Raw genomic sequence first — 22,506 nt, 5'->3', positions numbered from 1 at the left:
CTAAACAGAGGTGTTGTTGTTGTGAAAAGGCTATCGCCTACTTTACACCGTAGAATAAGCCAGGGGTTCCCAAACTTTTCAACCCGCGACCCCCAAAATAACCATGTCAGAGACTGGCGATCCCCACTATCCCTGGATGTGAAAATAAAATAAAATGTGCGCACCGGCCATACGCACTAGGCTTATCCAAACACGGGCTTAACAACCACACAAAAGAACAGAGCAGCCTGTTATGATTTTACATATAGAAATTTACTATATGATATAAGCAGAATACCTTAGTCAAAAAATATTATCCATGTAACATGAGTGCACATTATTGCTGTCGTGCAAACTTAACTTTGAAACATTACTTTAATTTCCATTTCCATTTTAACAGAAGAATATCTCAGTCAGGGTAATATCCACAAACTGTTGTAAACATATGTACATTGTTGCTGCGCAAATTTACATTTTGGCAACTATGTTTCAGCGTTAATCTCATCTAATGAGATGGATGCGCGCTATGCGCGGAACACAGCAAGTCCATTCTTGGTTTAATTGTGGAGACGGCCACACGGAGATCATCCTCCACATTTAGACGCGATCTGTATTTGTTTTTAATATGTCATTGCAGAGAAAGTCTTTTCGCACAGGTATGTGGAGCCAAACGGCGTCAGTACATCCATCGCGGCCTTGAATAGCTGTGGATATTCCCTCTCGACTGAAATCCAGAACTCAGCAAGTGTCTTGGAATTAAAATCTGTCTTTAAAGTGCGGTCAAGTGACAGCTCTTTTATTTTCCCCAAATTTATTTGATTTATGGAAATCATTTCGCGACCCACCCCTCAGGGTCCCGCGACTGCCCGGGGGGGTCCCGACCCCCACTTTGGGAACCCATGGAATAAGCAATGAAGACGCTCTAGTTGCCATGGTGAATCTGTAATTGGTGGCGGGGTCTATTTGAAGGAGCCGTGAGCGCGCACTTATCCAGGATAGGTTTCACCTGGCTTGATGAATCCGAGTCTGCTCATCCTGGCTTGGTCTTTGTGCAACCATCTAAGCCTGGACGCTCTTGTTTTGGATTCATTGAGCTCAGCTCAGTCACATTTCCTGGATGTCTTGATCCTACTTTTGTGCAACGGGCCCCTGATTTTGTATTATATGTAACGGTGGATAGAAAAATAGAAAATTGAAACATAGGAACTGATGTTGTTTCACACTAGCTGGGCCTATGGCATAACCCTTGAATGGTGAAGGGTGAACTCGGCCCTCGCCACCCTATCAGCTGAAGCTGAAATTGAAGCCAATTTTTAATTTTCAATAAAAAAATTAACTGATAAGCGTTACATGGTCCCAGTTCCAGCCCTGATTTTGTTTTCCTTTTCATATTTACTTGAACTTGGCTGTATTTCTGGTTTCTGTTCTTTTTATTTTCCTTTTGTGTGTTTGTGTTTATCGATACAGTCAGGGGAAAATGTTCCTGCACACAATTGGATAGACCTAACCAATCTCTCTCTCTCTCAACACACACAGTTCTGCCTTGTGTATGCACTACATTTATAATACATTGTTGAAACACACACACACACAACAAAAAGTTCTCTCTCAATTTTCATACAGAGGACACGGCTCTAAACAAAATAGTTTGACCACAAAGACAAAAGAACATTTTGTTTGACATCAGGGGGGTGGGTCTACACTAAAAAGCCACTGCAGTTTCACTTCCCTTTTGCAGAGCCTTGCATTCTTGGAAATCACATGACTTGCTGTCAGCAAAGTGATTTCAAATAAAGCTGGCTGTTGTTTTGTCACTAGACTGGCCTGTTTGCCTCTTTTTCCCCATTGGTCATACAATCTATCTGCTTGTGATAATAATCAGGAGTGCCCTTGTTACAGATGACTATAGATGTATAATTGCACCTTAATGAAAGAATACACTTTGCTATATGGTCTGAAACAAACTATACCAGGGTTGTTTGGACAGTTGCAACCCGAGAGAGTTAGAGATACAAACCCTGATGACCTTGTAGGACTGCAAAAGGAACAGTGCTTGACAGCACTCACCAGTACGTGGTACCGGCACTTCCTACATTTTTTACTCTTAAGCGTATCTGCACTTTTCCTTGCGTACCAGTAGTTTTCCAAAGTTACCGGTACTGTTTTCTGTCATCTCCAAATCAGCTCTTTGGCTAACTAAGTGAACTACATTTCCTAGAAGCGTGATGGTACATGACACTCACCTGTTCCCCCAAACTGTATCATCTACTTGTGCAGCTTTCTATTGTTACGAGGCAGCAAAAGGGGCTACAGAATCATCACAGCACTTTATCGCTAATTAAACTGCTCTGACAGGTGGTAATTTTAGTGCATCTTAAAATGCCTACCAGTCTAGAACTGTGAATCAACACACTCCAACACAGGCATAGCCTAAGTAACATGTTTAAAAACTATTGTGTGTTCAGGGAGAACACATCAAATTTAATGAATTTGGGAACACACTGGATAAACGTGAAACAGAAGTAAGTTTTCACATGTCCCAATATGGTGACCGACTGTTTCCAGTATGTGTGTGTGTGTGTGTGTGGGTGTGTGTGGGTCTGTGTGTGTGTCCAATGATGCGCACACACACACACATACACTCATGCGCTCACACACAGTGTCATAAATAGACATGCATATGGTTCTAAACATTCATGTGTTTGACACTGATGACACTGCTAATGAGGGGAGTGTGTGCCATCTGCATCTGCAAGCTAGCATACAGTATAAAGCTCTCTTCCTGTTGTCAGTTAAGTCAAACTGCTTCTGTGAGCAGGAGCCTGTAGACACTATGGCAAGGAGGCTGATTAAGGACTGAGCCACAAAGGTACACTTTTTCTGTTGATATATACATGATTTCTCTATCAGTGTTTTCTGATAGATTTCATAGCCTGCAATTTGCACACAGAAAGAGACACATGCACATAAACACACACACACACACACACACACACACACACTCACTCACTCACTCACTTGCACATTCCAGTTCAGCATGAGAGCCTTTGATTCACTTTAATAGATTAAAGAGTGTACAAGTCTTGTTAAAACCTTGCAAACATAAGAAACATACTCAACACAATAAAGCATTGATAAAATATTCATAACAAGCAAACTGCCATCTTTTCCATGACAAAGTGGTTAACGTATCAGTAACTGGTTCCTACAGAGATATGTGGAGAGTGAATATTGCTCCTAAGCACCGTAAAATACATGTGAGTTAAACCTATGGATTTTAGTGTCTTGCACATTAAGCCTATGTAACCCAGTTTGTCATAATGCTTGGTATGTAAGCTATTTACTAACTATTATTACTAAAAATGATCATCTTAAAAAACATTAACCAGAGCCAATATATTCCCCTCGCAGTATTCCTAGGAGAAACATGGGTAATCAGGATAGGGAACTTCTCCTCTCCAATCTAGAACAGATTGACAAAAAGCAAAGGAAGCAGTTCTGTTATTACTTGAGAGGTGAACGTCCTCGCATTCCAGGATCACTGACCCATCGTGACACCACAGATATTGCCGAAAAAATGATGGAAACCTTCAATGATGCTACAAAGGTTGCTCTACAGATCTTGCAGAAAATTCCCCGGAATGACCTGGCCAAGGAATTGGAGGAAAAAATAAAGACAGAATCCAACAAAGAGAAGTCACAGAGTCAAGTCAAGAGTTCGTCTGTCGCAATGGGGTAGGCATGGTGCACAGTGTTCAGACATGCAGTGCAATAGTTACAGTGTGAGTCAGTTTGAGTCAGTGGTTCACATTTCATACATTAATAATCCATTAATTATCTGTGGAAGAACATCTACAATGGGAAAGTGCCTAATATTACAATACCAGCAATGGATTGGGGGGTAGTGGCCATTCCTAATTTTATAGAAACAAAGCCCAACTAACTGTTTTTGTTTTTATCTGTTCTTGCATGATTTTCTGTTAAGTACACTGACTTGTCTTTGCATATAATATGCTATTACAGATAAACTGTCCTTTGCATATAATATGCTATTACAGATAAACTGTCCTTACTTAATCTTACTGATTAATATATATTTGCTGTTTGAAAAGTAAAAGTTGCCATGTTTAATATTTCATTAATAAGCTAAATGTAGCCTAATTTAGCTATCAATAAGGACCTGCTGGGGAGTTTTACTTTACTTTTTACTTCATGACACCATGCACAAATTGTCACGTCCTCAACAGAGGTGATTTCCTGTTAAAAGGTCCTGTGGTCAGGTTACTACATGGTATGTGAAATGCTATGCCTTCTGAACTTGCACAGAAACATGCAAAACAAATGTGCTTTGCTGGTTGGGGAGGACTAGGCATTTCTGTTTCTGCAAGTTCTACAGAATGAAACTGACCATAAATAGACACGTTTAAATCCATCCATTTATGAAGAGAGTTGAATATTTATGTTTAAGTAGTATTTCTTTCTCTAGTTTTGTTGTGCATAAATGTCAATATGATACTAATGTGATACTTATTTGTCTCATTTACTGTTGGAACTTAAAATTCCTTTTAATTAGTATCATATTATATATTTCAGGCCAAAGGATCAGACTGTTGAGTCACCACAACCAGAGAACACAGATAAGTATGATATTTCCAATGACTATGTTAAATGTTACACACTGGCCACTGTTGGCACTGTAATAATCAAGTTCACTTTTTACCTCACAAACGATTTGGCCTACGGTCAAAATTCAGTAACACTATACACTATTAAGCATTTATTAAACAATACGTATCTGTAAACCATTACTAAATACTTTGTACTTAATTTGTAAAGCATTGTTCCTACACTGTAAAAAAAAAATACAGCCAAATTCTGACAGTACAGTACCGTAATTACTCTGTATCTGCGAGACGTAAGCAACTCTGAGTTGTGGTTTTTGACAATTGAAGGCTCTCGGACAGCTTGTTTATTTCCTGTTTATTTCATAACCCAGCCTTTCGTGCAACTAGTTAATTTAGTTGCAATCTCTTTTTTTTAAAAAAGAAGGCGGATTTCACACTATGGGCAACGGGAAGCTTTGACACAGTTCGAAGGTTCGAAGTGATGATAAGCTTTGAAACAAATTTGAAACCTGACTCTACAGTGGCACCTAGTGGCTTCTTTTGTGAACTACATGCTCTAGCCAAAGAAAGCCAAAGCTACCGTTGCCATTATTTTACTGTGAAAAATCATTTATGTGACTAATCTACAACAACAGATCCAAAACATCTTGGTATAGGTCAGGTAAATCACAAATCAAAAGTACAATATTTTCAATGAAATTTCACAGCAAATTGCTGAATACTGAGTTGCATTACTTTTACATTAAAAATGAAAATATACAGGATATAACTGTGATTATAAATGTGGGCTGAACTTAAACATTGTACGTTTTGGTCGTAACTACAGCAGTTAGGGATTATGGGTCAGTGTTATTTTCTTGTTTATAATGATTCTTTTTTTGTCATTACTCTTTATTGTGGCTTTTTGGGGTGTGTGAGTAATATGTCACAGAACAACTGATGAGCAAAATTACTGTGTGAGGGATTTTCAGAGTATTGTCAGGATTACCACAAAGGAGAAGACCATTATTAAAATATGGACATTTTAGAGAGTAGACATACTACTTCTTGAGTGCAATGCGAAATCAATTAGCATTCCTCGGCCCCCTTGGCGGTGTCACAAAGTTGGGCACTCAATGCATTATATGTCTGCAGGGGCGCTGCGGGAGAATTTGGGCCCCCAAAGTATTATTGGGGATGAGGCTCTCTGGGGGCCCCCTACCCAATAGGATTATCGGGGCAGGAGCTCACTGCACAACTAGAGTCATGTGGATTTGTTCATCAGTACTGGAGTATTGAAATTAGAGCATGCGGTCTAGAATGGGTTAAGCTCTATGCACAGGATTAAGGTGTTGTCGATGGTCCTCTACTTGATGGTTTGTGGCACTACAAATTAGGCTACATGACAACATGACAACAACAATATAGCCTAGTGCTTATTGTCTTAGTGTCTATCTTAGTGTCACTGTCACTTAGTTGTATTTTATTTCAAGATTAAATTTCAGTAAGGCTTTATATGTGATATCTTTAAGAATATGTTGAATGGGGCTGTTGCATTCTGGGAGTTGTATTACTTTTACAGTAACAAATTAGATTTATAGTACCGGTAAAATAAAAGCATTTGTACAGACAGTTTTGAATGGTTTGTTTATAGTAAATTAACCTATATCTAAAATATGTTTATAGATTATTTTTAATACTTAATAAATGATGGAATAATAATTTGTTAATGTAATGATGTAAAGTAATATTTGCATGATTTGACTAGTTAAGGAATTGGCTATGGTTTATAAAATCAGTTACAATGGGTGTGTTCATGATTAACAAACTATTTACACCTACATGCCTTTATAATAATTATAATGACCGCCGCACAGCATTCCTGCTTACAATGCGCCGCATGCATTCCTGCCTACAAATCTATCTATAAAGCAAGAAGCGTCTGTGTGTCTGTGTGTCTGTCTGTCTGTGTGTCTGTCTGTCTGTGGCACGCATATCTCGCTGACCGTTTGTCAGACTGATTTCAAACTTGGCAGGTGTCTTGCTATGGGCATGAGTAAGTGCAGTGCCAAATTTGACGTTGTTTGAATAAGAAAAGCACATTGGCTTTCACCGCTAGCCACTCCCCGTCCCACACACCACTGTACTGTAAGCTACCAGTGAGGATAGAAGCAGGGCTTTGGCTAAGCTGGATCAGTGTAAGTTATAAGGGTAAAAACGTAACCTAAACAATAAAGTGAACTCCACGGATTTTGCAACACGCCAAGACACACAGGTATGCAGGCTCTTCATTCTTCAAAATGACGTAAAAAATGATGAGCAATAAACGGACACTTCGAGTAGCCCACTTTGTAAAAAATGTCACATGTAGCCATGCTTAAATTCTGCTCACTTCACATTTATTATATTATTATCTGTAGGCCTATTCATTATTGAATGCTTACCTGGAATTATGTTTTTCCCTATTCTATTTTCAAAGCAGGCCTACCTGCAGGCATGTAATTGGGCTACAGGAATAGCATGTTTGAACGGGCACTGCACTAGTTTTATTAAAAAGTAAATCATGCATACAATACAAACTTAGATTTATATACAATGCATTACATTGTCCTACCGTAATCATTCACCCAGTTTAGTGAGACCCTGGGTACATAAGGGGAGGGGAGATTATAGCACCACGTACAGAGTGTAACACATAACATAAAAGACACGACAAGGTGACAGACAGACAACAGAGGGACAAGACAGTTGACAAACCCAAGGATGTATTACAGTTTTTTCTGAATGCTTAAACACAACTGTGATTCTTATAGCACAATTTCTAAAACTATTAATCCTTATAGCAAAACCACTCACTGAGTTCGCAAAACTAAAAGCACAAACACTGCTTTGCACTCAGTTTGCAATTTTGTAACACACATTTTGCACAACTGTAGGCACAATTCACTGCACAGCACTCTTTTTGCGGAACTGTAAACACAACTCATGCTTTACACTCAATTTACAAATGATCAACACACTCCTAGCAAATGTATGGTTATTATTTTCACCATTTTGCCAACTCTCTGGCACACTTTCTGATGTGAAAACTGTTTTAGATAATTAGTTCACTTTGCAATCAGCCTAATAATAATAATAATACCTTCAACTTACATAGCGCCTTTCATGGTACCCAAGGTCGCTTTACAACACATGGATGGGGGGACCTCACTAGCAACCACCACCAATGTGTAGCACCAACCTGGGTGATGCACGGCAGCCATTATGCGCCATAACGCTCACCACACACCAGCTTGAGGTGGAGAGTGAGGGAGTGAATGAGCTAATTACAGTGGGGGATGATTAGGGGGCCAGATTGAATGAGCCAGGTTGGGAATTTAGCCAGGAAACCGGGGAACCTCCTACTCTTAGCGATAAGTGCCATGGGATCTTTAATGACCACAGTGAGTCAGGACCTCGGTTTAACGTCTCATCCGAAGGACGGCATCTCCTACAGTGCAGTGTCCCCGTCACAGCACTGGGGCATTGGGATCGATCATTTTTGGCCAGAGGGAAGAGTGCCACCTACTGGCCACCTACTGGCCACCCACCAACACCACTTCCAGCAGCAACCTAGTTTTCCAAGGAGGTCTCCCATCCAAGTACTAACCAGGCCCACACCTGCTTAGCTTCAGTAATTCAGCTAAGACAAGGTATCCATTGGTCTGGCTGCTGGCCAGCCTAAGCACTATAAATAAGCCACAGGTAATGTACAATGGGTACAATAGAGGGAGCAGGAAGAGTAAGAAAAGTACGAATTAGAGGAGGCTGAAGAATACTGTAAGACATGGAGGTGAAGAAGTAGGAGGAAGAAGAGGAGGAAGAGGATGCAGAGGTGAAGAAGTAAGAGGGAGAGGATGACAAGGACAAGGAGGTGAAGTTAGAGGAAGAGGACAAAGAGTAGCAAGAGGAGGACAAGGAGTTGAAGTTAGAGGAAGAGGACAAGGAGGAGCAAGAGGAGGACAAGGAGGTGAAGTTAGAGGAAGAGGACAAGGAGGAGCAAGAGGAGGACAAGGAGGTGAAGTTAGAGGAAGAGGACAAGGAGGAGCAAGAGGAGGACAAGGAGGTGAAGTTAGAGGAAGAGGACAAGGAGGAGCAAGAGGAGGACAAGGAGGTGAAGTTAGAGGAAGAGGACAAAGAGTAGCAAGAGGAGGATGAGGAGGGGGAAGAGGAACGGTAAGAAGAGAAAGAAATAGCCCTTTACAGGCAAAAAAATCAGTCTACATGTGGGGATATTGTCATGTCAGGCCTGAATACGGCATTCCAGAATATATTTTCCCCGGTGCCTTGGACTAGGAGATTGCATGTGATGTAGATGAAATTTTGAGAGACGTCCCGATGTAGACTGCTTTGTTTTGTCTCACAATGCTATTTTGTGTTTTGACTTGGAAAAACACACTTGTGTTTGTTTTGATGTGTGTAAATAAACACTACAGTGCACTGCAAAAAATGAAATCTAACCAAGTGTTATTAATATTATATTAAGATTAAAAAATCTATTTGGTATTGTTTTTAGTATGAAAAGACTTACCTAGCGCCCTCTCAAAAGAACATTTTGACTTAATTTAAGAAGATTTTGACTTATTTTAAGGAGTCTTATCAAGACAAATTTGCTTAACGCACTGGCAGCCAAATTTGCTTGTTTTTAGGACACATTTGCTTAACGCACTGGCAGCCAAATTTGCTTGTTTTCAGGATGAGATGTCTTAAAATAAGTCAAACTTTTTTTAAATTAAGTCAAATGTTTTCACAAGGAAGCGCTAGGTAAGTCTCTTTATACTAAAAACAATACCAACTAGTTTTTTTTATCTTGATATGAGATTAATAACACTTGGTGAGATTTTGTTAGATAAGCAGTTTTTGCAGTGTGTTCAGTAAAGTAATGAGTGTTTACACATGTGAAGAGAGAGAGTGAAGCACTGGTTATTTAGTGTGGCATTTTGATGGGTTGTGTTTGAAAAATGAAATCAAGTTACTTCCTGTTCGATTTTTGTGTGTTAAGTAGAAAATTGTGTGTGGTGTTTTGCAAAATGTGTTTTAGTCAATTGAGAACTGAGTCAAACACTGAGAATTAGTGTATGGTTTTGCAGATTTGGTGTGGGGTTATGATGTTTGGAAGACATGTTTAGAAAATTGTGTGACAAGCAAAGATTTAGTGTGTAAGCATTTGAAAAAAACTGTACTGTAGAATTGTTTGTTTCTGCAGTTGAAAGGGTCTATAGGCCTATGAATACATACTGTACACAACCCCCCCCCCCCCCCACACACACACACACACTTGTCTTTAGAAAAAAACTAAATCAGTGTTTTCAAAACTCCATGTACATCTGGTGGTCACTGTATTCTTTTTTGCTTTTTTTCTTGTTTGCTGTAAAATACTGTATTCACAACAGCCAATTATTTGGGAAAAATCACTATTTTTGGTTTCAATATTGCTTGGATTTTTACTGTGTATTTCAACTTCTCTTTGTTGATACCATAACTTTCACTCTTGTATGGAAATACATATAGAAAGCCTAAGACAGAAGAGCTTTAGGTTTTGAGCAACAGTGTGTACATGATGTATCCAAAATGTCATATTATGACAAAAGTGTTTGTAATGTGAGGCGAATGTTTGCTTTAAACGTGTGTTTTTGCTGGAGATTTGGGGCATTTTGCATTTTGTGTGAGCAGTTGTGGGTTTTGTGTGTGGAGTTTTGAAAAATAGACACAGAGTTTTGAAAACGTGTGTAAACAATTGTAAAAAACTGTAATACTTGAAGTTTGGATCCTTGTATGTTTACAGAACTATGACAAAAGTATGACGTTAAACTGACATAGTCTACCTTGTGCACAGATAAAGCAGAAGCCAGATGTGTTTTTTATTCATACCATCAGTGTGTAGTTTGCACATTGTGTGCTTACTATTGTGATGGCTTGTGTTTACTGCTTGATATGAAAACACCATTTTTACGAAAGTGTGAAGAGTTAAGCAAGGTGTGTTAGCTTTTGCAAGATTGGGTGAAAGGTTTTCCTATTTGTGTGTAGAGTTTTGCAAAAAAAGCCATAGTTGTGTTTAAGCAATCAGAAAAAACTGTATTAGCAATTGAGTAGAATGATCTGAGATTCACATTAGTTGGTTATGGTTAGGGTGTTTGAGGGGAGAGGGGTTTGGAAACATGTTATGCATGAGTGTGGATAGTGTGTGCCTATGTGTATGTGTAAAGTGATAGCTGCAGGGGCAAAGGCAAAAGAAAAAGAAAATTAATAAACTTTACATAATGCAAGAGGGAGGTATGTGTCTGGTAATGTACACAGCTTGTGGTTTGAATTTAGAAATGTCAAAAATGGGGACCAGGTGTCTTCAAAGGCTTATATTTGTTTCCTTCTTGCATTGTATATCTCCATTGAAATATGTTCTGAGATTAAATTGTTCCAGTGATTGATGTGGCAAGATTTCTTTGATTTCTAGTTTTGGAGAACTATTTACTTAGCGACAGCTAGAGAGATGAGCAACGGATTCCTGTATTTTTGCGGGATATGGACTTCGGAGAAGTCACCAATGAGACAAGGTGTTGGAGATGATTGGATTCTGTAGCTCAGGATGGTGGACAGTGTCTCAGTGACTGTGATCCAGAAGGAGTGAACTGGTTGGCAGTGCCACATGGTGAGCAAATAGTCGTCTGTGCCTAAGTGCATTGTGGATAAATATCGGTGTTGTTTAGGCCCATTTTAAACATTTTACTTTGGGTGAGTTCTGTGATTGAGGGAATTACTTTATATTGTACAAGCTGCAGGTTTGTGTTATCGGTCATGAAATGTGTTCTTACAGATTTGTTCCCAGTACTCAGGGTTGGGGGAGACAGCCAGGTTGGTTTCCCACTTGGTTGTTGGGAGGGTTATTGATGTATTTAGGTTGGAAATCATTCTATATAGCTGGGAGGTTAATTTTTTTAATTTATTGATTTTCATAAGTTATTCTACAAGCTGAGAAGGTTGTAATGTGTTGTTGGTAAGTGTGGTTTTATCTTTGTGTAAAATATATATAAATCTAAGTCGTTATTGTACCATATTGTGTATGATATAAAAATATATATTTTGCTTTATTAAAAAATAAAGAGGGGGGGGGGGGTGGTCATAGGCCAAAAAAAATGAAGTAAATGCATATTTTCTAAAAAAATAACTAAATTTAGGCTATCATAGACATATATATATATATATATATATATATATATAGTGGGTTGCTGTAAGTTTACAGTTTTATAGATTTATTGTGACTCTCCTTTAGCTTCCTTTTGCCGCCAAAATTAAATAAAAATTCCTCATTCTGGCCTTTAGGACACTTACTGGATCTTCTGCCTGCTATCCGGCCCAGGTCTACAAATCCAGTCAACCACTGCAGTCCTTTGATGGGTGTCTGGCATGTCGAACAAACACTAATAATAAGAGGTCACATTTAAAACTATTTTCTTTTCCTCAAAACCCTGTTTTAAACTGTGTCTGTTTTGATCTTTCCATCCTTAATATCTCATAACTGTATCCCATATGGTTCTAGGGGGAACAACAAGAAAAAGGAAAGGAAAAACAAGAAGAGGTAGAACCTTAATTGTTTTTTTTCTTTCAGGAGTTGAAATGTTTTCATTTAAAATGTGTTAAAGAAACACAGCAACTGTTTGGGAAATTATCTTATTTGCCATCTACCCCAGTGTTAGATTAGTGGATACAACCGTTACTTCTCTGTACATGCAATTACTCAGTCTGACACCATTAGCCTAGCATAATTCACTGGAAGTGGGTTACACCAGAGCCTGTCTATGGAGAGCCTCCCCACTCTATTACTGTAATCCCATACATACCGAATTTGGCTGCAGTTCACCAGAGTTCATCTAGATGGCGATCGCGGGCGAGTCCAAAATACATGGGGTCCTATGGAGCTACATGGCTAAATTTATTGTTTTTAACTATTTAATGACTGAAACCCTCAGATTTTATTTTATTTTTCGCAAAATGGATATGGATTATCAATCAAAAGTTTAATAATCCAGGAGTCATGTCCTTTCTTTTTCTTACAGGTTGGGTTGATGTTGCTCATAACACGCTAGCATTGTGCTAATGAATGACATCATTGACATGTTTGGAAGGCTTTTTAGAACAATTAAGTGACTTTAAAAAATATAATACTCAACCAAGTGTATTTTCTTTGCCTCCCCTTTAGAATACAATATTCAAATTACTTGAAAAAAAATTATATCCCGAGAAAAGTGGGTTTTGAGGGGTACAGCTCCATAGACCTCCATTCATTCTGGACTTGCCTGCGAGCGCCCTCACGTGGAACCACATAAGGATCTGCAACCAGTTCAGAAACCGGAAGTTCTCCCCTTATTAGACATTCTCTGGTTACACCTAGCCTGGTTAGTACGCAACAATGTTCATTGACTTACGACTTCCAGCAGAGGCTTAACTAGCAGCAGTGTTGGGCAAGTTACTTCAAAAGCGTAATGCATTATTTATTACTTGTTACTGTCATCTCAAAGTAATTTGTTACATTACAATATTACTGTCTTTGAATTGTAAGGCATTACACTACGTTTACATTACTTTCACCAAAATAACAGGAAATATGGATTTGGTGTTCTCAATAGATCTTCATGTGTTCAATGCAGCTCATTACACGGCAGGAGGTGATGTGGTATGGCATAATGATTGAGCTAGGCTTAAGGCTAACAAAAGAACAATATAATGGTTGCAGTTATGGCTCATGGGACAATGTAGGCCGCAAAGGCCAAAGGTCACTCACAACTTAATATAGTAAAATATAGCCATAGTGAAATTGTATGTTGACTTTAAATGGTTCTCATCATTGCTGGTTGCCTTTCCTTCCACTTACAGTGGTGTAGACTTAATGCAAATAGTTTGAGAATAATGGCTACAATCTTTGTCTGTAAAAGCAACATTTTAGTTATTCTCACTGCTTGAAATGAGAAGTATAGCCTAACCATGTTAGATCTGTTGAGTCATGAATGGCAGAGATAACTCAATGGCAGAGATAACTCAAATTCCCTTTCTACAGTCATCTAAACAAGGCAATCAAATTCCAGGACCAGCATAGATGACTTTTTTTAATTCTTGGATAATCTTCTCTGGTGCCAATTAAGCATTTCTCAATTTTGGATTAAAAAGCAAAGTAACTTCAGTTACTGAGAATTGTACCGAGTAAAATATTACTGAAATTGTATTGGTAATGCCTTACATTACTGCATTACAGCAAAAAGCAATGCATTACTGTAATTACGTTACTTTTTTAATGCATTACTCCCAACACTGACTAGCAGTGAATTTAAATTGGTGCAGTTAACTCTTACTAAATCATTTTCAGAAGTGCAGTAATGTAGTGCTTGTAATCGAAGGTTTTAGATCCAGTAGTTTACTCACATCCAAAGAAATACATGTCCATGCCAGATTTACAATTGTATTTACAATTGTATTATTCGCATATAATTGGAAAATGCATAAGTGATAAGCTGATTTATTACATAGTTTACATGAATGAATTATGAATTAGTCCAAGTAAATTAAGAGTAAGGTCATTCTGTGCCAAATCAAACGATTTTAGAATAAATTCCTGCCAGACCATCTTGGATTTACTTCAAACTTTAGGTCAATAATGTTACTATACCCAGCAATTACTGTGCAAAACTTTAAGCTTGTATCTACTTTATTGTCTGAGATATGGAAGCTTAAAAAACTCTGAGTCTGAAAAATGCTGTTTTTTAAAATGTATTGTAAGTTCCTTCGGTCATTACTTTTGAATGATTCATGCTAGATTCTTGGAATTTAAAGGAAATTAATCTACACGGTTAGTTGTCTTCAACTCCTGAAATAATTGCGCCACAGTTGAATATTTGACAAGCTATGACTTTATGAAAATTGCATTTATGAAAAATGTATGTGTTGACCACATTGTCTTCACAATGAATCCCATCAGAAGTTTTATACATTACTACTGTTTTAGGGCCCTATCATGACAGTCAAAAACGCATCGTCACTCATCAAAAGCTTATTCAAATTTAGTAGGATGTCCAGACCACACATGGGAGGGTTTTCGTTATCAAACCAAACGTTGAGCGCATGGCACAACAAGATGTTCCTTTAAACAGTCATGGGTGTGTTTGGGGCGTAACATCATTTAAACCAATGAGAATGACATCTGTCATTCCCTTTAACGGCGCAAAGCGCGATGTCAAATAAATGCATCGGTATTTTGACATTCAACGGCGCATTTGAAGGAGGCTGCTTGCGAGACTGTATGGAATAGTCATTCCACTAAACCATGCTTTACTAAAACCTAGCATAGCCTTCACGCATGCACTCCTCTATTATTTGAACTCATTGGCAAAGTGAAACTAACTTCACCATGGTGTCAGTCAACGACAAGACAGTTATGCAGTTACTTTCACTATTGACTGACAATGGGTTACCATCGAAAACATAGGCTGGAAAAAGCAACACTTACCCTAATATTGCTCAAGTGACTGAATAAAAAACATTTATCCTGCAGATATATGTCTATATCTCGTGACAGTGCGCCTTCAGCTGTACTCCATACGTGTCTCTCGCCTCTCCCCTTATCACTTTTAACCGTCATTACCAATTTGCAAATCATGAGACAGTATTTCGTAATATCTTTATTCTAATTTTGTTTCCCATTGTAATCATGCAATTTGTAATTTTTTGCATGGACATGCGCTGGTGTGCGTTCATGGATGATAGAAGGATGGTGCGTTGTGACTGTTGACAATGCGCTCTTAAAATGACATATAAACAACTCGCCATAGACTTCTGACCAAGTCAAGTCAAGTCAAGTCAGTTTTATTTTTAAAGCGCATTTAACATGCACATAGTGCAACCCAAACCGCTCAGAGGGGTATTTCACTAAACCTAGATAGGGGATTAAGCTGGGATTTTTAAATTATCCTGGATGAATTTAGCTTTGACTTGGTTTCACAAAAGCGATGGCACATAAGTTACCATGGGGATTTATTCTCTGCACCTAGCCTGGTCCCGCTAGCTGTCATTCACATCAGACCTCCGTGCTAATTTTTAAGGAGCTTTATTCCATTTATAAACTATTTGCTAAATGTATTTGCTCGCAAAACAAAACAGATTGTCTGCGTACTACCATATGGTTATTATTTTAATTGTGATAGCCTTATAATTATTAACATAGGCCTAGGTAGCCTACTCATTGTTTGCTTATTTTATTGATAGACGTTTGATGAATAGCCTATACTGTAGTTGATTGGAAGTGGAGGGGCAAGTTTTCGAAGGTATTTTCAACTATAATATTAAGGTATATCATACTACGTGCATCTTTGCAGTAGCAAGCGCTTTGTTAATGGTGTTGCGTGCCAAGACAAGACGTGGGTGCATATGTAAATTTGCATTCAGTTGGTCTACCACGCCTACTCCTGCTGTTTTACATAAATAGCCATGATTCCTCATTCCAAAAAGGACAACTTTACTTCATTGTTAGTCTATATCAAAAGCGGTTGTTCACTTTGTGTGAATGACGCTATTTTCCGCGTCTTTTTTTTCATCCCAACCGTGGGCACTTTGGAGCAGAAACGAGAACGCGCACACATCCAGAATTACTTACACCTGGCTTGACATAGTTGCTCCTACTCATCTTGGATTGGCTTTAGTGAAACGAGTTAAGCTAGGATGACCAGACAACGCTATGTCAAACCTCGCTTTATCACTTATCTTGGATGTCTTAATTCTGCCTTTGTGAAATACCCCTCAGGTGTACAATAGTGATTTTTAGACAATGCGCTAAGCCACTCCCTAAGTTGTTAATTGCCACACCCCTGGGCGTATTGTTTAAAAAATAAACGTGCAAAATAAGGAATTAAACTTTGCACCGGGTTGGAAAACGAGTTTTACGCCATGCACCAGGGTGCAAAATACAGCCCTTAGTATTCCTTACCAATTAGGGTGTGTCTAAAATAAATGAAAATATATCATTTATAGAGCATGAAACATGAAAGAAAATAACTTCATACCTAATTTCAAGTGCATATTCCCCATGTATGACAAAGTCTACCATAAAAACAATCATAGCACTGTAAATAATATCTTGCATCTCTCAACCTGGTGTTGCTAACCTGCCTAGGCTATGAAAGTAAGTTAATTAAGGCCTACTTGGTTTACTGGCATTTGAGTAGGCTACAATATGCAACCCATTGGCAAACGTTTACACCTAGAGATGTCCTTTTAGTTCGTGTCATGTTTGCTAGCTTGTGGGCTCAGTTTGTGTAGTCCAGTGCTACCAAAATCAAAGACATTAATAACATTGTAAGACATTTACCTCTTCTATGATCCAATAATGATTTCATACGAGTTATTTTTTAACATTTATTTAAACTAATGAAATAGAAAACGTCCAGAATTACATCCACATATCGTAGCCTAATGCACTATGCAAAAAGTTATTTCCAGTCGTAGCCGAACACAGTGAGATGCAAGTGTTCCAATCCACTTAGATATGTTATTACGCTACTCTCACGTCCTTAAAGTGGCAGGCAGTCAATTAGACTTACACACCACCAATGTAATAACATTAAAGAAAAGTGTAGTCTAATAGTTTAAATCAATATGAAATTACTAGATACTTAGTTGGCTATTAGTAATTATTAGGGCTGTCAATCGATTAAAAAAATAATCTAATTAATTACATACTCTGTGATTAATTAATCTAAATTAATCGCATATATGATTTTTGCTGTGAAAGTATTTTAAATATTTAAACTCATGAATCATTGAATAATCAGCATTAGTGACATTAAAGTTCAAAAACTCTTTTATTATTATTTTAATAATGGCCATAATAATCTATGATATGACCTAATATGCTGAGGAAATAAATTCAAAAGTGCTTTGGGAAGAAGTTTTTTTTTTTTATCACATACATTGCAGAGGACTTTATTTTAATCAACACTTTATTTTTATCAACAGCATCAAGCCGTTTTTGAAAAGTAAATGTTCCAATCAATGATTCAGGCAGCACATTTTCTTCTCTCTCCTTCATTTTACAGTCTAATGGTTACTGACTACAATGGCTCGGTCAAAGGTTATACAGAATCGATTAATCTGCGTTATTTTTTTTTTTAATCAGTTATTTTTTCTCAAATTAATTAATCGAAATCAATCAGTTATTTTGACAGCCCTAGTAATTATACAAGTCACAGAATATGAATTATTAAAAATATCTGAACTTAATATGAATTACAACATATATGAATGAATTGAAACATATGACATGATGCCATCTCTTTAGGGGGCTGTCTTTTTTGGACAGTTCTACGAAAGGTTATACTGCTTTGTGAATTACCTTTACTTATCCTTTTTAATAAGCATCAAGATGATCAGTGTAATTTTGGTCTTACTTAACCTTAATTACCCTCAATTAAAAAAGAATCACAAGAAATCACAACTATTTTTGCAATTTTCACTTCCTCTCGCAATTTCTTCGCAACAAACAGCTAAAACCACCGCAACTTCCATCACAATTTTTCAGAAAAGTTGTCGCGAAATCAGGCATTTCAGATCGCAACAATCTCAAAAAAATCCTCACGAAATCCTGGAGGGACTGAATATATGACAGAATCCTACACGTGAGAACACGTTTTTAAGACAATTGATTGGTCAGTGTCCGGTAGATTACACGATTTGAGCTATAACTTAGCACATAACCTCCTCCCGACCAGGTTTGGTTGCATAAGATACCATGGTGATATAGTGACACTAAAACAGATCCACTTTCGTGTCACAGCAAACCCTGGCTTTTAGCGCAACATACCTCGCTAGATTCGTAGTATACCCCACAGGGGTGTATTCCAGAAAGGAGATACATCTTAACCTCTGGGTTGTCTGAACCTGTGACGACTAAACCCGAGCTGTCAGTTCCAAAACACTGGTTACCAGTTAGTTCAATCAACCCTTGGTTTACCACTTAGTCTGGGTTATCATACCCAGAGCCTAAGTTCAGAGCCTATGTTATAGTGACTTACATAGCCTGATCGTTTTGGAACTGAAATCCCAGGTTTACCGCTTACTCTGGGTTAATATACCCAGTTAAGCCAGTAAATCTGCTCTCTGGAATAGTGGTCAAAAGTTGTTATTTTTTTATGTAATGCCATATTCAACATGCCATAACTTGGAAAATATTCATCTCTGGGGCAAATAACATTGCATTTGAAAACATCTACAGTTGTGCAATATTCCCTAAACCAGGGGTTCTCAAAGTTTTGATTGGTGAGGGCCAATTCAGGAACCCAACATTAACTGAGGGCCGCCAAAGGGGCGAAAAAAAATCCCATTTGTAATCATTTTAATGACCTGGTTGCATCTCTACAGTTTATATGTATTGCATTAAACACATTTTAATTCATAACTGAGGCTAAACCTGGCAAAACTTGTGAAAATCTTGAGAAAAATTGCAATGGGGTTCTCTACCCTCAACAGACAAATTTGGGATATAACTGTTCTGGTTGCAGTCCATTTCAAGTACAAACTTATTTAGAACAAACAGTCTAGTGTGCCTTACTTCTTCAGCATAGGCCTTATTCAGGGCCAATTCCAGCTACCAAAGCACCACAGGAAAACCTGACGGCCACTAAACAGAGATTCATTCTTTTCAAAGCACACAGTACAGTTGTACAGTTTTAACAGTTTTACAGAGGTTATCAGATGTTATCGCGGGCTGCCAGAAATGTTTCCGCGGGCCGCCATTGGCCATTCAAGCATCTAGCATGAATTGTTCAAACATAATGACCCAAGGGACTAAGTGATTTTAAAAAATGAAATTTTATCACACTAATGATCCTGTTTTTAAGCCTCCATATCTCAGCAAATAAAGTAGATACACGCTTAAACTTTTGCACAGTAGTTGCTGTGTACTATAGCATTATTGACATACAGTATGAGGCAAATCCAAGATGGTCCGGCAGGAGGCATCTGTTGATTTGGCATGGAATGACCCTGGAGATATGCAAGTTTCATGAAATTATGTAAATGAAAGACATTGAAATGCAGAGGTGTAAAAGTCTGGCTTCAAAAAGTAAAAGTCCTGCCACATTTTGGTTTCAACCGTTCACTTAAAGGGCCCTTCTGTAACTCCAGTCATTTCTTCGCCGATTTCTCACTTTTGCTGTCACATTTTTCTCTACGAAGCTCCCCCTACAGCTTATTTGTGACTTTATTTAATCATCACAATGATTGTCCTTTAATCAGCTGATTCTTATTTTTAAGCCAGGTAGTTTAGCTAATTAGTGAAATCACATGTGTTAAGTAACAGTTAACCAATACATGGCAGGACTTTTCCTCTCTGAAGCCAGACTTTTACATCTCTGCTGAAATGTATGTGACTGAAATGTATGAATCTAATGTGAAGTGGTGAAACCAACTGGCTCCATATCTCGATCTACAGGCTGATGGAGGGAATGACAAACAGTGCAATGCCACAGAGGCCCTTTAAAAAGATTAAGGGCCATTTTGGTGAAACACAACCAAAGAATGCATGTGGGATATTCACCCTTTTCTTCATTCTGAAAGTTCTGGATGTTCTGGTCTTTAACAGGTTGTCATTACTTTATTACCCATTGTTTAGGAAGTGGTCTACCACAATTTTCACATTTAATATTGTGTCTCATTTAGTGAATGAAAGGTAATCATCTCTGTTTTTCTCTCTCAGCCTAAAGAATTATTATGCTATTAGGCAAACCTGGGGGTAAAAAAAGAGTTCTTCAGGAAAAACCATCACCATCAGAGTCATAAGGCACTTGTGGAGAGCAGAAACATCACTGTTGTTGAAACCTGCTTTTAATGTCAACAACATTTACGTCCACTGAAGAGCTGGCATCCAAATTAGGTCTGTTTGTTGTATCCTCGACCTCATGTGTTTCTGCTGAAGAAAGTTTCACAGAGGATGAGAGCAAGACTGTGGACTGGGTGCAAAGAAATTGTTCGCAACCAATGATTTCAAACTTCAGACAAGCGTCCACCAACCAGGAAAAAACGTTTGTCAATGGATCTAGGCCAGACTCTGCAAAGTCAGAGAGTCTGGTATCCAGGCTACATCAAGTGCTCCTTCCTTATATTTCCTTGTATCATCAAAAATCAACTCTTGTTGACTTGGTATGAGACAGGTACTTTGCCGACTCCATCAAAGGCACTGCAAGGGCAAAGTGTGGTAAAGGGATCCGCAGGGTCAAAATAAAACAGATCTTTTTCAATACCTTTCAAACATCTTGGTTAAGCCCTTAGACCATGGAGAGAAGAAACTCGTCATTACTCAGGGAGGTAACATCCTTTGCAAGCCACAGCTGCCTGACATATGTGCTTTATCTCCATGCAACCATGAGGAAGCAGATAGCAGGATGATTTTGCATACATCTCATGCTGTGCAGAATGGCCATCAAAAGATCATGATTCGAACTGTTGATATACAGATGTTGTAGTGCTGGCAGTTTCTGTGGTGCAAAACCTTGGTGACACTGAACTCTGGGTTGCAATTGGAACAGGGAAGAATTTTAGGTACATTGCAGCACATGAAATTGCAAACAGCCTTGGTCCTGAGAAGGCACGTGCACTTCCAATGTTTAATGCTCCGACTGGTTGTGACTCATCTTTGTTAATTATGATAAAAAAACAGCATGAGCAACATGGAAAGTCCTCCCCGAACTTACTCAGGCATTGCTCCATCTGATATTCCCCTTACATATATCAGAGACAATTGAAAGGTTCAGTTCTGCTGCAAGACAGAACCAGTACAGTACATGTGAGAGCGTGAACATGGCTAGGAAAAAGCTTTTTTTCAAAAAGGAACAGTGTTCACCGAATTCCTCCAACAAGTGCAGCTCTTGAACACCATGTGAAAAGGGCAACATATCAGGGTGGTCATATTTGGGGCCAAGTATTACTGCCTTCTCCATCTAAATGGAGGTGGGTCAAAATAGAGGATAGCAGTTTTGAACCATACTGGACCTCACTTGCTGAAGCATCTAAAGCCTGCTATGAACGTGTTGCCTGCAAATGTACAAAAGCCGGTAACGCTTTAGAATAACATGTGCTTATTAGGTATTAACAGTGCATTATAAGCAGTTAACAATTCATTACTAACAGTTGATGATTGATGACGAACAAATGATTTCCTTTAATTTCACGTTTCCATATCATTATAACCTGATTCGAAATTATGTATTATTTATGAATTAATTAGAGTATTAATTAATGAATCATTTTTAACTCCTTTCCACCATTGCCCTTTTCATCTCGCGTACCCCCTAGTGGCAGCTCGCGTACCACCGGGGGTACGCGTACCACAGTTTGGGAATCCCTGATATAGAACATTATCGGAATATAGAATCAATATGAACATTTTCTGCCATAAAAACACAGATAGGAATGTAGCTCAGTCAGTAACAGGTCACTCTGTGACGCAGGAGACCGGGGTTTGAGTCCTGCTTGCTGCATCAGTTTTGAAGGTGCATTTCTCACAGCTAACTCAAGCTAGATAGCAAGATACAGTAGATATATAGAGACAGAAGGTCGGGCTTGTGGAGCTATAGGCTACATGGTCCTCGCTTTAGATTGGGGGGCTGCAAAATTTACTACAAATAGGTAAGAAAGGTCTTAGTTAGTGTATTAGTTATCCACCTCTTTGTCTTATACACCATTAACAAGCATTAACAAGCTGCTTGTTAACACTTATAACTGTTAACAAATATGCTTGTAAGTAACTTAAAAGGCTGCTTGTTAACACTTACAAGCTGCATGTTAACAGTTAGTTAATGTTATTAAAGGATAACAACAGTTAACTAACTGTTAGTAATGAATTGTTAACGGC

At 38.3% G+C, this 22,506-nt stretch overlaps 1 protein-coding gene across 7 annotated transcripts; it reads left to right on the top strand.

The window, feature by feature from the left end:
• The first annotated feature begins 2,712 nt into the window (after window positions 1–2,712).
• Window positions 2,713–21,741, top strand: LOC143099203 (uncharacterized). 7 transcript variants are annotated; one of them, XR_012981432.1, is made up of 8 exons: window positions 2,720–2,848; window positions 3,191–3,236; window positions 3,391–3,714; window positions 4,573–4,620; window positions 11,940–12,050; window positions 12,157–12,195; window positions 12,817–13,012; window positions 20,089–21,741. XR_012981432.1 is itself a non-coding variant. In XM_076262281.1 (8 exons), exons 3-8 carry the CDS (start codon window positions 3,407–3,409, stop codon window positions 20,390–20,392), a joined length of 696 nt encoding a protein of 231 aa, XP_076118396.1. In that variant the 5' UTR covers window positions 2,731–2,848; window positions 3,191–3,236; window positions 3,391–3,406; the 3' UTR covers window positions 20,393–21,741. The 7 variants fall into 7 exon arrangements, 6 of the variants coding, with proteins under 6 accessions (XP_076118395.1, XP_076118397.1, XP_076118392.1 ...); XM_076262281.1 differs by lacking the exon at window positions 12,817–13,012 and having other exon boundaries at window positions 2,731–2,848; window positions 20,089–20,238; window positions 20,353–21,741; XM_076262277.1 differs by lacking the exon at window positions 12,817–13,012 and having other exon boundaries at window positions 2,725–2,848.
• Window positions 21,742–22,506: the final 765 nt, after the last annotated feature.

Source organism: Alosa pseudoharengus, unplaced genomic scaffold, assembly GCF_046254945.1.
Source record: "Alosa pseudoharengus isolate Yale_2024_CS ecotype anadromous, Long Island Sound unplaced genomic scaffold, YU_APseudo_1.1 YU_APseudo_1.1_scf_25, whole genome shotgun sequence".
Lineage (NCBI taxonomy): Eukaryota > Metazoa > Chordata > Actinopteri > Clupeiformes > Clupeidae > Alosa > Alosa pseudoharengus.
Note: the sequence above shows the minus strand (reverse complement) of the source record. Positions and strands in the feature narration are given on the sequence as shown.